This window comes from Scyliorhinus canicula, unplaced genomic scaffold (genome assembly GCF_902713615.1).
Source record: "Scyliorhinus canicula unplaced genomic scaffold, sScyCan1.1, whole genome shotgun sequence".
In the NCBI taxonomy this organism is placed as follows: domain Eukaryota; kingdom Metazoa; phylum Chordata; class Chondrichthyes; order Carcharhiniformes; family Scyliorhinidae; genus Scyliorhinus; species Scyliorhinus canicula.
This window is the reverse complement of record NW_024055957.1, coordinates 10272-26356: the sequence shown is the minus strand read 5'-3', so window position 1 is coordinate 26356 and position 16085 is coordinate 10272. Positions and strand designations below refer to the sequence as shown.

The window sequence follows — 16085 nt, the reverse complement described above, 5'->3', positions numbered from 1 at the left end:
AGCTTCCATCCTAGCTCCCTAAAGGCCTGCCTGACATCCTTGTCCCCTTTCCTACCTATGTCGTTAGTGCCAATGTGGACTACGAACTTGGAGCTGCTCCCCCTCCCCCTTAAGGACCCGGAAAACACGATCCGAGACATCACGTACCCTTGCACCTGGGAGGCAACATACCAAACGTGAGTCTCTCTCGCTCCCACAAAATCTCCTATCTGTGCCCCTGACTATTGAGTCCCCAATTACTAATGTTCTACTCCTTTCCCCCCTTCACTTCTGAGCAACAGGGACAGACTCCGTGCCAGAGGTCCGTACCCCATGGCTTAGGGTCCCTGCACAGACTGCTTCTTCCCAGTCCCTCTTACAGTTACCCATCTATCTCCAGTCTTTAGGTGTAACTACTTCCCTGAAGCTCCTATCTATGACCCCCTCTGCCTCCCGAATGCATCCGAAGTTCATCCAGCTCAAGCTCCAGGTCCCTAACACGGTTTTTGAGGAGCTGGAGTTGGGTGCACTTCCCACAGATGAAATCAGCAGGGACACTGACGGCGTCCCTCACCTCAAACATTCTGCAGGAGAAGCATTGTACTGCCTTCCCTGACATCACCTCTAGATTTAAAAAAAACAAGAAGAAAAAGAAACGAAGAGCTTACCTGATATTCCCTCAAACCCTGCTCCCGGTGAAAGGTAAGCAAATTTAAAGGCACTCACTCACCTTCACGACAGGCCCCAAGCTGCCTCTAGGTCAGGGGTGGGCAAACTTTTCCGTGCAAGGGCCACATTCAGAAATTCACAATTCACAAAGGGCCGCATAGTATATTAAGTAAAATAATTACTTCACCCGGTTATGATTCTGGGCGCCTCATGCAGAACATAGAACAGTACAGCACAGTACAGGCCCTTCGGCCCTCGACGTTGTGCCGAGCAATGATCATCCTACTCAAGTCAACGTATCCACCCTATACCAGTAAGTAACCCAACCCCCATTAACCTTAAAATAAAAAAAAAAAAAATTTAAAACAATTTTTTTTTTTTAATGACTTGGAGGGCCGCAGAAATACCTTTGGCGGGCCGCATGCGGCCCGCGGGCCGTAGTTTGCCCACCCCTGCTCTAGGACATCTCTAAGGTATAGGACGGCTGCCTGAGGTTAAATTGCGCTGTAAGAGTTAGTCAATTTCCCCTTAGCGCTGGGATTCTAGGGATATTGTTCTCTTCTTCAGTCATTTTGCTTTGCAGCAATGGGTGAGATGTTATGTCTCGAAAGTTGTGCCTCCCTCCTCTGCAACCCCCATGGAGAAGGATAAGAGCAGCAACGTCATGGAAATACTGTTATGACCCTTGTGGAAACAAACTACAAACAACCCAACTAAGACCAATATACAAAACTTCACTTTTATATTAGCAATCACACCAAAATCAACGTAAGTTAAACATGAATTAACAGGAAAATTGCAATAATATGACCGATAAATTACACATAGCAGATACAAAGACATATCTCACACATTTCTCAGTCAGCCCATTCAACACGTATCACATTCATTTCAGCCACAATATCCTTCAAAACGTTGAACTTCTTCAAATCAAATTCCATCTTCATTTCTCTAAAGCTTTAGCACCAAGTCTCATCAAACAACGGCATTACTTCACCCAATTTCCACAAATATAATTTTCACAGTCGACACATTTCCAGATCCCTTCTTCTTCACAAAACCCTGGTCATGTGGGGCCTGTTTGTGCACTATGCCAGTGCATAAAGGGTCCCCAAATCCAGATATAAAGCTTTGTTCAAGATCTGAGCTCCAGCAGCTTGCAGTCAAGTAGAACATAGAACATAGACCAGTACAGCACAGAACAGGCCCTTCAGCCCTCGATGTTGTGCCGAGCAATGATCACCCTACTCAAACCCACGTATCCACCCTATACCCGTAACCCAACAGCCCCCCCCCCCCCTTAACCTTACTTTTTTAGGACACTACGGGCAATTTAGCATGGCCAATCCACCTAACCCGCACATCTTTGGACTGTGGGAGGAAACCGGAGCACCCGGAGGAAACCCACGCACACACGGGGAGGACGTGCAGATTCCGCACAGACAGTGACCCAGCCGGGAACCGAACCTGGGACCCTGGAGCTGTGAAGCATTTATGCTAACCGCCATGTTACCGTGCTGCCCCTGTCTCTGAGAATCTCCCATTTATAGGACCCTGGGCTTTAAGTATAAAGGGTAAGAGGGCAAAAGTTAAGAGGCCATGATGAATCTTCATAAAATACTGGTTCTGTCCCAAATGGCCCAAATGTCCCAAATGTCAAATTCTGGGCACGACAGTTTAGTAAATTGACAACTATAGAGAGGGTGCAGAGAAGAGTTTAAAAATGGATCAAAAGATAAAGATAAAGAATAAATAAAACTCACCCATGGTGGCATTGATTGCCGTTGATTCGGGAGATTTCGCGCCCTTTTTGTTCACCAGGCGCGCAGGCGCGCTCCGGTCGACCGCGGTGCGCAGGCGCGCTCCGGCCGCCCGCGGTGCGCAGGCGCGCTCCGGCCGCCCGCGGTGCGCAGGCGCGCTCCGGCCGCCCGCGGGGCGTGCTCCCTTCTCTTCACGCTGCTGCCCCCATCCAATCGATGCCCGGGGCCAGCGCACCGTCGCCCCCCCCCCCCCCCCCCCCCCTCTGCACGCCACTGCCTACAGCAAACCTTAGAGTGTGAGAGGCAGGAAGGATTTATCCTGGGACACTGTGGAGCTGGAATTTGAGTGGAATTGGAGAGTTTATGACCAGAGAAAAACACAGAGGCAGCAGCAGCAGCCTGGAGCTGAGAGCAGGTTGTCTCCGCCCCGTCCGCTCGCTGCCTTTAAGTTGCTCAGTGCCGCCACCAGAGGCTTCATTTCTCAGCCACTTCACATTGACGGAGAGAATTTGTGCCGAGTCCCGGACATGAGCGAAAGTGCAGCCGCCGAAACGGCTCCTCCAGCCGCCGCCCCAGTCAAGGCTGTCAAGAAGCAGAAGAAGGTGGTTCCCCGGAAGAAACCAGAAGGTCCCGGGCTGGGCGAGCTGATCCACAAGATTGTGGCGGATAGCGGCGATCGCAAGGGGGTTTCCTTACAGGCCATAAAGAAGCAGCTGCGGAGCAAAGGGGTCGATGTGGATAAACGGGGGTCCCAGATCAAGCAAAGTGTCAAGAGGAGTGTGGACAACGGCAGCTTGGCTCAGGTCAAGGGCACGGGCGCCTCCGGCTCCTTCAAGATCGTTAAGAAGACAACCGGGGGGAAAGTGATAAAGACTGGAGCAGGCAAGAAACCTTTAGTAAAGAAAGCAGCAGCCAAGAAATCTCCCAAGAAAGCAGCACCCAAGAAACCCGCAGCCAAGAAATCTCCCAAGAAACCCGTAGCCAAGAAAACTCCCAAGAAACCCGCAGCCAAGAAATCTCCCAAGAAAGCAGCAGCCAAGAAGGAGGCAGCTCCCAAAAAGAGCGCGAAGAAAGCAGCCCCGAAGAAAAGTTCTCCTGTGAAAAAGATCAAGGGCGGAATAAAGCAGACCCAATCGAGGGCCAATTCCAAAGCGAAATCAGTAAAGGCTAAGAAACCAGCAAAGAAGTGAAAGAACGCGAGCAAATTGTAAACCTCTGAACCCAAAGGCTCTTCTCAAAGCCACCCACATCTCTCCGGAAAGAGCTGATCCCCCGACCAATGAATCCCTGTCCCGGTGCTGGGAGCAGATTTCAGATAGAAATGTCAATCCAGTATTGCCGCTCACTCGCTGACATGCTCTACACCGGGCTTCTCCCCCCACTCTGCACTAAAACACAGGGAAGTTGCTGCCTCTTCCTAACCGGGGAACAGTCACAGTTTGTATTAGTTTCATTATTCACAGATTCATGGGAAGAGTCTGTAAAATACGTAACACGGCGGAGAAATCCCGCCTCACAACTCAAACACTTTATATCAGCTGGAAGGGATGTTAGTAAAATTCCCAACCTGTCTGGGAGAGGAGTTGTGTGGGGATGGAATCGGAGCTGGGGTTGAAATGGGAGCAGATAGGTCGGCTGGTTCTAGAAAGGAGTTGACTGGGCCGGAATATTACTGACATGCCTGGATTTAATAGATCCGCGTTTCTAACTAGCTGCTATATGATGTTGCAGTTTGTCCGTGTTCAGCGCGCTTTTTTCACTTCTGTTTGGAATATAAAATGTGGGTTGGAGCAGGCAGGAGGCGGAGGGTCAAAGACATTTCACTGCTCTGTCTGTCACTCAGTCTGCTCCCCGCCTCTCTCTCTTTCTCAGTCAGGTCGGGGCGGGCTGTATAATAAAGGAAAGTGCAGCAGCTCGTCTCTCATTCAGCAGCCATTTGACTGAAGAAGCATCATGTCTGGCAGAGGGAAAGGAGGCAAAGGACTGGGCAAAGGCGGAGCAAAGCGGCACCGCAAAGTGCTTCGTGATAACATCCAGGGCATCACCAAACCAGCAATCCGCCGCCTGGCTCGCCGTGGCGGGGTCAAGCGCATCTCGGGTTTGATCTATGAGGAGACTCGCGGGGTGCTGAAGGTTTTCCTGGAGAATGTGATCAGGGACGCCGTCACCTACACTGAACACGCCAAGCGCAAGACGGTCACCGCCATGGATGTGGTTTACGCTCTCAAACGTCAGGGCCGCACTCTCTATGGATTCGGCGGCTGAGAAACTCCATTTAACAATTTGACAAAACCCAAAGGCTCTTTTAAGAGCCGCCCAAACCCTCACATTGAGAGCACTGACCTTAGAATGGCAGCAGAATAACCCATGGAGCTGGTTTAGCGAGTCAAACCCGGGAAACCTCTTTCCTATCATTCATTTGTTTTCTCATTAGAAGGCGATATAGATGTGCTGTACAGTCTGAAACAACCTTTCTCCAAAGTCAAACCTGTAACCGCACATAGTGAACACGGACATTGTAATGACAGCGGGAATTCTGTGCCTCGGTTTTGTTCATCTAATCTCGGGTGAGTCCAATCCGAGACAAAAATGGGAGCAGGAATCATTGAAGTTATTGATATTTACAATTTGAGATAGTTTTTTTCGGTTTTCTCAAATATCCGTTCCTTGTCCCTGTGAAATTGGCGGGCTGTTTGAAATTGATGGTTTGTCAGTTGCAGGTCCACCAATCAGGGCCCTGATATCCTTGCCGCCCATCGCTCTTTTCAAACTTGTCCACGGGATCGGGCTGCATCCAATGAGGAGAAGAGGGCGGTCACTATAATGCCTTAAATAGGCAGTGAGAGAGCGGCGCCAGCATTCTCAGCCTCTGCCTTTCACCCAGTTTCACATCATGGCCAGGACCAAGCAGACAGCGCGCAAATCGACTGGAGGCAAAGCTCCTCGCAAACAGCTGGCTACCAAAGCGGCCCGCAAGAGCGCTCCAGCCACGGGCGGAGTGAAGAAGCCTCATCGCTACAGACCCGGCACTGTGGCTCTGAGGGAGATCCGCCGCTACCAGAAATCCACCGAGCTGCTGATCCGCAAACTGCCCTTCCAGCGCCTGGTGCGAGAGATCGCTCAGGACTTCAAGACAGACCTGCGCTTCCAGAGCTCCGCCGTCATGGCCCTGCAGGAGGCCAGCGAGGCTTACCTGGTGGGGCTCTTTGAGGACACCAACCTGTGCGCCATCCACGCCAAGCGAGTCACCATCATGCCCAAAGACATCCAGCTGGCCCGCCGCATCCGCGGGGAACGCGCCTAAAACCCGGCTTCACCAATAATAACAACAAAGGCTCTTTTAAGAGGCACCAAGTCTGTCAAGACAGGAGCTTCCACCCCCGGATCTCGATTCAGCAATTTGTTTTATTTCCTTTATTTTCTCTGCTATCTGTCGCGAGAGTAGAAGAACTAACGTTTCGAGTCTAATGATACATAGTGAAATTCACAATTTACTCTGCATTATAATGAAGTTTCTCGTCTCCAGGGAAATTCATCGTTTATAAAATATGCTGTTAATTTTGCCGCACAGTATGTAATAAATAATTTCTTACCCCAATAAACTGCTTCCATAAAAACAGTTCTGCACATCGTGAGCCAGGGTTTGATAATCCGAGGCTTCCAGAATGAACCGTGTCACAGTAACCCACTTCCAGATTTAGTCATTGCAGAAACACCAACACATTAAATAGCAGAGCGGAATCTCTTGCGGAGAGATTACAGATCACAGACTTCCTTCTTTGAGCAATATTATTGGAACTAAGATCATTTCAGTTCACTGAGACTTTTATTCCCAACAACACCGTCAATTCACATGTGTCATAAATACTGAACATGTAAATAATGTCCCGCACAGAATGCGCTGCGGATTTGTCACTAAAGCGTAAAACATTTGCACATTAAGCAACAGAGCAGAATCTCTGACGGTCAGACAATAGTTCGGCCTTTTTCAGATAAAGTGAGCGGCTCTGAAAAGAGCCTTTGGGTTATTAGATTAAAGAATGGTCGCTTCACTTCTTGCCGCTGGCGGCGCTGCTTTTCTTGGGCAGCAGCACGGCCTGGATATTAGGCAGCACCCCGCCCTGAGCGATGGTCACCCCTCCCAGCAGCTTGTTGAGCTCCTCGTCGTTGCGGACGGCCAGCTGCAGGTGTCTGGGGATGATGCGGGTCTTCTTGTTGTCCCGGGCCGCGTTGCCGGCCAGCTCGAGGATTTCAGCGGTCAGATACTCGAGCACAGCAGCCAGATAGACCGGGGCTCCGGCACCCACACGCTGGGCATAGTTACCCTTTCTCAGGTGCCTGTGAACACGGCCCACCGGGAACTGCAGTCCAGCCCGGGAGGAGCGAGACTTGGCCTTGGCCCGAGCTTTACCGCCGGTCTTTCCTCTTCCAGACATTGTCACAATCTCACAAACACTTTCACACAGAATGAACAATTTCTCCAGCATTTATTGTTCTTATAAACCGACAGCTCCTCTGATTGGTTGCAGCTCAATTCACCTCATTTGCCTATATTCCCCACCAATCAGCTCCCTGGAAACAGAAGGGGGCGGAATTTACCCACAACTACCGACAGAAGCTGAGAATTTGTCCATTTCAAAAAGCCGCCAATTTCATTATGGGAAAGGAGCGAATTCAAATAAATGTCGTCCTTAGAACATAGAACACTACAGCGCAGTACGGGCCCTTCGGCCCTCGATGTTGCGCCGACCTGTGAAACCATCTGAAGCCTATCTGACCTACACTATTCCATTTTCATCCATATGTCTATCCAGTGACCACTTAAATGCCCTTAAAGTTGGCGAGTCTACTACTGTTGCAGGCAGGGCGTTCCACACCCCTACTACTCTCTGAGTAAAGAAACTGCCTCTGATATCTGTCCTATATCTATCACCCCTCAATTTAAAGCTATGTCCCCTCGTGTTGGTCATCACCACCCGAGGAAAAAGACTCTCACTGTCCACCCTATCTAACCCTCTGACTATCTTATATGTCTCTATTAAGTCACCTCTCAGCCTTCTCCTCTCTAACGAAAACAACCTCAAGTCCCTGAGCCTTTCCTCGTAAGACCTTCCCTCCATACCAGGCAACATCCTAGTAAATCTCCTCTGAACCCTTTCCAAAGCTTCCACATCCTTCCTATAATGTGGTGACCAGAACTGCACGCAGTACTCCAGGTGCGGCCGCACCAGAGTTATGTACAGCTGCAGCATGACCTTGTGGTTCCGAAACTCAATCCCCCTGCTTATAAAGGCTAGCACACCATATGCCTTCTTAACAGCCCTATTAACCTGGGTGGCAACTTTCAGGGATTTATGTACCTGGATGCCGAGATCTCTCTGTTCATCTACACTACCAAGAATCTTGCCATTAGCCCAGTACTCTGCATTCCTGTTACTCCTTCCAAAGTGAACCACCTCACACTTTTCCGCATTAAACTCCATCTGCCACCTCTCAGCCCAGCTCTGCAGCTTATCTATGTCCCTCTGTATCCTACAACATCCTTCAGCACTATCCACAACTCCACCGACCTTCGTGTCATCTGCAAATTTACTAACCCATCCTTCTACACCCTCTTCCAGGTCATTTATAAAAATGACAAACAGCAGTGGCCCCAAAACAGATCCTTGCGGTACACCACTAGTAACTGAACTCCAGGATGAACATTTGCCATCAACCACCACCCTCTGTCTTCTTTCAGCTAGCCAATTACTGATCCAAACCGCTAAATCACCTTCAATTCCATACTTCCTTATTTTCTGCAATAGCCTACCATGGGGAACCTTATCAAACGCCTTACTGAAATCCATATACACCACATCAACAGCTTTACCCTGATCCACCTGTTTGGTCACCTTCTCAAAAAACTCAATAAGGTTTGTGAGGCATGACCTACCCTTCACAAAACCGTGTTGACTATCGCTAATCAACTTGTTCTTTTCAAGATGATTATAAACCCTATCTCTTATAACCTTTTCCAACATTTTACCCACAACCGAAGTAAGGCTCACAGGTCTATAATTACCAGGGTTGTCTCTACTCCCCTTCTTGAACAAGGGGACAACATTTGCTATCCTCCAGTCTTCCGGCACTATTCCTGTCGACAAAGACGACATAAAGATCAAGGACAAAGGCTCTGCAATCTCCTCCCTGGCTTCCCAGAGAATCCTAGGATAAATCCCATCTGGCCCAGGGGACTTATCTATTTTGACATTTTCCAAAATTGCTAACACCTCCTCCTTTTGAACCTCAATTCCATCTAGCCTGGTCGACTGAACCTGAGTGTTCTCCTCGACAACATTGTCTTTCTCCAGTGTAAACACTGACGAAAAATATCCATTTAATGCTTCCCCTATCTCCTCTGATTCCACACACAACTTTCCACTACTATCCTTGATTGGCCCTAATCTTACTCGAGTCATTCTTTTGTTCCTGATATACCTATAGAAAGCCTTAGGGTTTTCCTTGATCCTATCCGCCAACGACTTTTCGTGTCCTCTCTGTGCTCTTCTTAACTCTCCCTTTAGGTCCTTCCTGGCTAACTTGTAACTCTCAAGTGCCCTAACTGAGCCTTCATGTCTCATCCTAACATAAGCCTTCTTCTTCCTCTTGACAAGTGCTTCAACTTCCTTAGTAAACCACGGTTCCCTTGCTCGACAACTTCCTCCCTGCCTGACAGGTACATACTTATCAAGGACACGCAGTAGCTGTTCCTTGAAAAAGCTCCACATTTCGATTGTACCCATCCCCTGCAGTTTCCTTCCCCATCCTATATATCCTAAATCTTGCCGAATAGCATCATAATTGCCTTTCCCCCAGCTATAATTCTTGCCTTGCGGTATATACCTATCCCTGCCCATTGCTAAAGTAAACATAACCGAGTTGTGATCACTATCACCAAAGTGCTCACCTACATCTAAATCTAACACCTGGCCGGGTTCATTACCTAGTATCAAATCCAATGTGGCCTCGCCCCTTGTTGGCCTGTCTACATACTGTGTCAGAAAACCCTCCTGCACACACTGCACAAAAATTGACCCATCTATAGTACTCGAACTATAGTATTTCCAGTCAATATTTGGAAAGTTAAAGTCCCCCATAACAACTACCATGTTACTCTCGCTCCTGTCGAGAATCATCTTTGCAATCCTTTCCTCTACATCTCTGGAACTATTCGGAGGTCTATAGACAACTCCCAACAGGGTGACCTCTCCTCTACTGTTCCTAACCTCGGCCCATACTACCTCAGTAGACGAGTCCTCAAGCGTCCTTTCTACCGCCGTAATACTTTCCTTGATTAACAATGCCACACCCCCCCCTCTTTTACCAACTTCTCTGTTTTTACAGAAACATCTAAATCCTGGAACCTGCAACAACCATTCCTGTCCCTGCTCTACCCATGTCTCCGAAATCGCCACAACATCGATATCCCAGGTACCAACCCATGCTGCAAGCTCACCCACCTTATTCCGGATGCTCCTGGCGTTGAAGTAGACACACTTCAAACCAGCGTCCTGCTTGCCGGTGCCCTCTTTCGAACTTTTAACCCTATCCCTGACCTCACTACTCTCAACATCCTGTACACTGGGACTACAATTTAGGTTCCCATCCCCCTGCTGAATTAGTTTAAACCCCCCCCGAAGAGCACTAGCAAATCTCCCCCCCCCCCCCCCCCAGGATACCAATCTCCTTGGTCAGAGATTTCAAATCCCTTCTATTTATTTGGTTTGATTCAGTGCTTCCCGTCACCAATCACAGGTTTAACATTTAGTTTAAATGTGGTTCATTCTCCTCCCGCTTTCTAACTGTCCCGGGCGGGAATCAATCCCTGTTCACAGCATTCCCGGAAGGAAAACGCTCCGTTTAGACTTCAGTCAGGACCGAGTGTCCTTCACTGAAAACAGGGAGTGGGATCGAGTCCTCAGACTGTCCTTATTCCGCTCTGGTATAATCCCATTCCTGACTGTTACCCTGCAGAGAATTACTGGGAATAAAATGATGGATCAATGAACATTTCAGGAATTGAGAGAAAGCTCCGTTCCCGCTAAAAACAGCAGCTGATGAGGTGATTTGGGGGCTGTGAAAATAACAGAATAATAACAGCTTTCAGCACAAAGCCAAGGCGGCGGAGTGAGTTCTGCCTGAACCAATCGGAGAGCTGGAGAGAAGGAGTTACAGGGTTTGATTGGCTGACAGTTTCAAATTCCAAACTCCCGCCAATTTCAGTGCAGGAAAATCCCAAATAACGGAACGGCTCAATGTTCAGGAAACTATTTGAATCTCACACTTTGTGATCTGTTTATTGGATTTTCCCTCCCAGAATCCTGGCTCTATTTTAGGAACAGTTTGAATTTGTCAGTCTCTTATCTGTAACCGGCGGTAATAAGACCCCGTTCAGCAATTTAAAACGGAGCAAATCTCAGCTCACTGCAAAAGCAGAAACATAGAGATTACCAACCAACTCCTTCACACAGGCTGCACAGGGACAGAGAGAAAGGGCTGATTTCTGAGCCTCTCTCCTGAAAGCGGCCGGGAATGTTACACTGGGAAGTGTGGAGAGAATCCCCGACTCTATCCCGCCGGTGGAACAGGCAGCTTTGTGTCCGGAGAATAGGGAGGGCCGGGGAGAGGCAGATCTTAAAGCGCTGCAATGGACACAGGTCCTGTGTGTGCTCAAATCTCGCTGATTCCGTCCCCTGGGAAACTGCGGAATAAACACATCAGCCCGAAAATAACCTCTTCATTCCCGCCTTTACTCTGTTCCGGGAGCGGGAACCAGGTCACCCGAGAGAAACAAAATAATAATTTCCTTATGAATTCAACTCACCAGTTGTTAAACTCTGAATATATTTACCGTTAAATTTAAATAATTCCCTCCTGAAATTGTGTTTCTCCTCATTGTCCGTCACAAATACCAGACTGGGTTTAAAATCCTCTCTCAATTCAGTTTGAGTGTCTCTTCTGTGTGAAACTGTCTGTGACGGGCGGGTATGAAGCCACATTCACAACATTCTGGAACGGGACAAATCTCTATCCTCCACAAAGAGATTTCTCATGAAGTCAATGCGGGAAAAGATGGTGCAGCTTTTTCACAGAGATTGTGGGTGGCTCTTAAAAGAGCCGTTGTGTTTGGGGTGGTTTTCAGTCCATTGTGCAGTTTTACTTGGAGCTGGTGTACTTGGTGACCGCCTTTGTCCCTTCCGACACGGCGTGCTTGGCCAGTTCCCCGGGCAGCAGCAGGCGCACGGCGGTCTGGATCTCCCGGGAGCTGATGGTGTGGCGCTTGTTGTAATGGGCCAGGCGGGAAGCCTCACCCGCGATACGCTCGAAAATATCGTTGACGAACGAGTTCATGATGCTCATGGCCTTGGAGGAGATGCCGGTGTCGGGGTGAACCTGCTTCATCACTTTGTAGATGTAGATGGAGTAACTCTCCTTCCTCGACCTTCGCCGCTTCTTGCCGCCCTTTACTGCCGGTTTCTTAATGACTTTCTTGGCTCCCTTCTTGGCAGCTGCTTTCGATGTTGGTTTCTTCTCGTCAGCCATCTTCAGTTTCACCCAGAAATAAAGCAAACCCCTTCCGAGCGCTGATTAAATAGACAGAGCCTCACATCTATGCTAATGAGGAATGGGGAAAAGAATGATTGTGATTGGACATTGTGAAAATGAGGACAGCCAGTTATGTTCTGTTTATTTGTTTGGATATAAAATGAGACCAATCAGATTTTGGATTTTCCCCCAATCATACACCTCATATTACAATCAGATGACAAACAAGAAATACATTTCAGAAAGAATGTCCCCAGTCCCAGTTTGTCAGTGGGTAAAGATTCACAGGGAAATGTCACCTGGCTGTCGGTTAGAGAGAGACCCTTCACCACAGAGTGACTGTGCGGGAGTGTGGGATTGTTTCGGGAACTGGGAGTGTCTTGTAATATGTGGGAGTCTGAGATTTACTCACTCTCTGACACAGTGTGAGTGTGAGATTTACTCTCTCTGATACAGTGTGTGAGTGTGGGATTTACTCACTCTCTGATACAGTGTGTGAGTGTGGGATGTACTCTCTCTGATACAGTGGAGTGTGGGATTTACTCACTCTCTGAACAGCTGTGTGAGTGTGGGATTTACTCACTCTCTGATACAGTGTGAGTGTGAGATTTACTCACTCTCTGATACATGAGTAGTGGAAAGTACCGACTCTCGCCTAAGTGTGTGGAGTGTGGGATTTACTCAATCTCGATACAGTTTGACCGATATACTCACTCTCGCACCTTCTGGGATTATTACTCTCTATACACGTGTGCGAGTGTGGAATTACCACCCGAACACGTTGGAGTGGGGGGATTACCAATCCCTGGGAAAAAACAGGGGGATGGGTGCACTCCCCCACAGGCATGTGGATACTCACCTGTATCAATGTGATGGAGTGTGGGATTATCACTCAGATACCATGCGTGTGGATCTCCCCTGCGAAGAGTGTGTGAGTGTGTGGATTTACTCACTCTCTGATACAGTGTGAGTGTGGGATTACTCACTCTCTGATACAGTGAGTGTGGGATTTACTCACTCTCTGATAGAGGGTGTGAGTGTGGGATGTACTCACTCTCTGATACAGTGTGAGTGTGGTATTTACTCACTCTCTGATACAGTGTGTGTGTGGGATTTACTCACTATCTGATACAGTGTGTGAGTGTGGGATTTACTCACTCTCTGATACAGTGTGTGAGTGTGGGATTTACTCACTCTCTGATACAGTGTGGGAGTGTGGAATTTACTCACTCTCTGATACAGTGTGTGAGTGTGGGATTTCCTCACTCTCTGATACAGTGTGAGTGTGAGTATTACTCGAGCTGAGGCCTAACCAACGTTTCATACAGTTCCAGCAGAACCTGCCTGTTCTTTGCTCGCAGTATTCGGAATAATGTAAATGAGTTGATGGCGCAAATCATCGTGAATGTCTGTGATGTATGACTGAAACATGGTTAAAGGATGGTCACGAGTGGGAGTTAAATATCCGAGGGTATCAAACTATTCGGAAGGTCAGAGTTAATGGTAAGTGAGGTGGTGTAGCTCTGTTGTTTAAGAATGACATCCGGGCAATAGTAAGGGATGACATCGGTGCTATGGAGGCTAAGGTTGAATCCATTTGGGTGGAAATCAGGAATAGTAAGGCAAAAAAGTCACTGATAGGAGTAGTCTATAGGCCACGAAATAGTAACATTATGGTGGGGCAGGCAATAAACAAAGAAATAACTGATGCATGTAGAAATGGTACAGCGGTTATCATGGGGGATTTTAATTTACATGGCGATTGGTTTAACCAGTTTGGTCAAGGCAGCCTTGAGGAGGAGTTTATCGAATGTATCCACAATAGTTTCCTAGAACAGTATGTAATGGAACCTACGAGGGAACAAGCAGTCCTAAATCTGGTCCTGTGTAATGAGACAGGATTGATTCATGATCTCATAGTTAGGGATCCTCTCGGAAGGAGCAATCACAATATGGTGGAATTTAAAATACAGATGGAGGGTGAGACGGTAAAATCAAACACTAGTGTTTTGTGTTTAAACAAAGGAGATTACAATGGGATGAGAGAAGAACTAGCTAAGGTAGACTGGGAGCAAAGACTTTATGGTCAAACTGTTGAGGAACAGTGGAGAACCTTCCAAGCGATTTTTCACAGTGCTCAACAAAGATTTATACCATCAAAAAGGAAGGGCGGGAGAAAGAGGGAAAATCAACCGTGGAGGTCTAAGGAAATCAGGGAGAGTATCAAATTGAAGGAAAAAGCATACAAAGTGGCAAAGATTAGTGGGAGACCAGAGGACTTGGAAATCTTCAGGGGGCAACAGAAAGCTACTAAAAAAGCTATAAATAAGAGTAAGATAGATTATGAGAGTAAACTTGCTCAGAATATAAAACCAGATAGTAAAAGTTTCTACAAATATACAAAACAAAAAAAAGAGTGGCTCAGGTAAATATTGGTCCTTTAGAGGATGAGAAGGGAGATTTAATAATGGGAGATGAGGAAATGGCTGAGGAACTGAACAGGGTTTTTGGGTCGGTCTTCACAGTGGAAGACTCAAATAACATGCCAGTGACTGATAGAAATGAGGTTATGACAAGTGATGACCTTGAGAGGATTGTTATCACTAAGAAAGTAGGGATGGGCAAGCTAATGGGGCTAAAAGTAGACAAGTCTCCTGGCTCTGATGGAATGCATCCCAGAGTGCTAAACGAGATGGTTTGGGAAATTGCAAATGCACTCGTGATAATTTACCAAAATTCAATAGACTCTGGGGTGGTCCTGGCGGATGGGAAATTAGCAAATGTGACACCACTGTTTAAAAAAGGAGGTAGGCAGAGAGCGGGTAATTATAGGCCAGTGAGCTTAACTTTGGTAGTAGGGAAGACGCTGGAATCTATCATCAAGTAAGAAATAGGGAGGCATCTGGATAGAAATTGTCCCATTGGGCCGACGCAGCATGGGTTCATAAAAGACAGGTCGTGCCTAACTAATTTAGTGGAATTTTTTGTGGACATTACCAGTGCGGTAGATAACGGGGAGCCAATGGATGTGGTATATTTGGATTTGCAGAAAGACTTTGACAAGGTGCCACACAAAAGGTTGCTGGATAAGACAAAAATGCATGGCAATAAGGGTAAAGTAGTAGCATGGATAGAGGATTGGTTAATTAATGGAAAACAAAGAGAAGTGTTCTTGAAAATACAGAAAAATGTGTCATTTGAAACATGGAAGTCTGGCAATATCTGGTCTGAGAGGATACAGGGAAAGATCACATGAAGGGTTAATAGCAGCTGCAAAGAGCAGGATTATAAAATGCGGATTATTTCTCACAAGCAGGCTTAGCAAACACACAGGATTCATGTAATAAGCTAAAACAATGGCTCACACCTTCATTGAATGTAACTATCTTAGGAAGTATCTGGAAAAGCATGGATGAGAGTTTCAATTGAATTAAGTGACGAATGTTTAAAACAGGCAGGTCTTTCAAGTCATAAGAAGTGAAATTTTAGCATACAGCTAAAAGCAAAGGTTTCACACCTTCATTGAAATTAACTCTCTTAGTAAACAGCTGGAAAGGATGGATGATGTTCAGTGAAATTTGGTGTCAATTCTAAGTGTGAAATTCTACTAACATCAAGTCAATTAAAACAAAATTAGAGACGACCTGTCTATGAGAAACATAATTTAAAGTCAAAATCAAAGGCAAAGTTATGAGCTGGGGACAATTGAAAAATTAAATTATTCAAATGACAGGAATTAAAAGGAACACCTATTGAAACCAAAGCATTTTTTGAAGATCACAAAGACAATGTAATTAGATCTGAGAGGTGAGGTTATGCCCAAAATGAATACTTAGTTGTATTAGAATGTTTACATCAAAGATACTTTTTAACAATCAAAGTGAAATAAGTTAATTTACAATAAGGCTCTAAAAACTTAATAATTGGTAGAATGAGAATATAAACCCAGGGAGCAGAAGCAGACCAGCAACAGGAGGGGAGGAGAACTCAGAGAGAAGAGAAGCATATACAGCTCGGTCATGGGAAAGACAAGCAGCCAAGTTTAAACAGCTATACATCTAAAGAAGACTAGAATTTAAACAGGAGTCA

The 16085-nt window shown here is 46.9% G+C and overlaps 5 protein-coding genes across 5 annotated transcripts; 3 read left to right on the top strand and 2 right to left on the bottom strand.

The window, feature by feature from the left end:
* Positions 1–2884: 2884 nt before the first annotated feature.
* LOC119961378 (histone H1-like) lies at positions 2885–3626 on the top strand. Its single transcript, XM_038788762.1, has one exon. It carries the CDS (start codon positions 2936–2938, stop codon positions 3596–3598), a length of 663 nt encoding a protein of 220 aa, XP_038644690.1. The 5' UTR covers positions 2885–2935; the 3' UTR covers positions 3599–3626.
* Positions 3627–4228: 602 nt separating this feature from the next.
* Positions 4229–5196, top strand: LOC119961376 (histone H4). The gene has a single exon (XM_038788760.1). It carries the CDS (start codon positions 4362–4364, stop codon positions 4671–4673), a length of 312 nt encoding a protein of 103 aa, XP_038644688.1. The 5' UTR covers positions 4229–4361; the 3' UTR covers positions 4674–5196.
* A 66-nt stretch (positions 5197–5262) lies between these two features.
* LOC119961375 (histone H3) lies at positions 5263–6006 on the top strand. The gene has a single exon (XM_038788759.1). The coding sequence runs from the start codon at positions 5302–5304 to the stop codon at positions 5710–5712; it is 411 nt and encodes a 136-aa protein (XP_038644687.1). The 5' UTR covers positions 5263–5301; the 3' UTR covers positions 5713–6006.
* Positions 6007–6215: 209 nt separating this feature from the next.
* Positions 6216–7106, bottom strand: LOC119961374 (late histone H2A.L3-like). Its single transcript, XM_038788758.1, has one exon. It carries the CDS (start codon positions 6893–6895, stop codon positions 6458–6460), a length of 438 nt encoding a protein of 145 aa, XP_038644686.1. The 5' UTR covers positions 6896–7106; the 3' UTR covers positions 6216–6457.
* Positions 7107–10718: 3612 nt separating this feature from the next.
* LOC119961379 (late histone H2B.L4-like) lies at positions 10719–12092 on the bottom strand. The gene has a single exon (XM_038788763.1). The coding sequence runs from the start codon at positions 11991–11993 to the stop codon at positions 11607–11609; it is 387 nt and encodes a 128-aa protein (XP_038644691.1). The 5' UTR covers positions 11994–12092; the 3' UTR covers positions 10719–11606.
* Positions 12093–16085: the final 3993 nt, after the last annotated feature.

Bases quoted from the DNA above. Each gene is read 5' to 3' on its own strand.
- LOC119961378 (XM_038788762.1), top strand. From the start codon at position 2,936: ATGAGCGAAAGTGCAGCCGCCGAAACGGCTCCTCCAGCCGCCGCCCCA.
- LOC119961376 (XM_038788760.1), top strand. From the start codon at position 4,362: ATGTCTGGCAGAGGGAAAGGAGGCAAAGGACTGGGCAAAGGCGGAGCA.
- LOC119961375 (XM_038788759.1), top strand. From the start codon at position 5,302: ATGGCCAGGACCAAGCAGACAGCGCGCAAATCGACTGGAGGCAAAGCT.
- LOC119961374 (XM_038788758.1), bottom strand. From the start codon at position 6,895: ATGCTGGAGAAATTGTTCATTCTGTGTGAAAGTGTTTGTGAGATTGTG.
- LOC119961379 (XM_038788763.1), bottom strand. From the start codon at position 11,993: ATGGCTGACGAGAAGAAACCAACATCGAAAGCAGCTGCCAAGAAGGGA.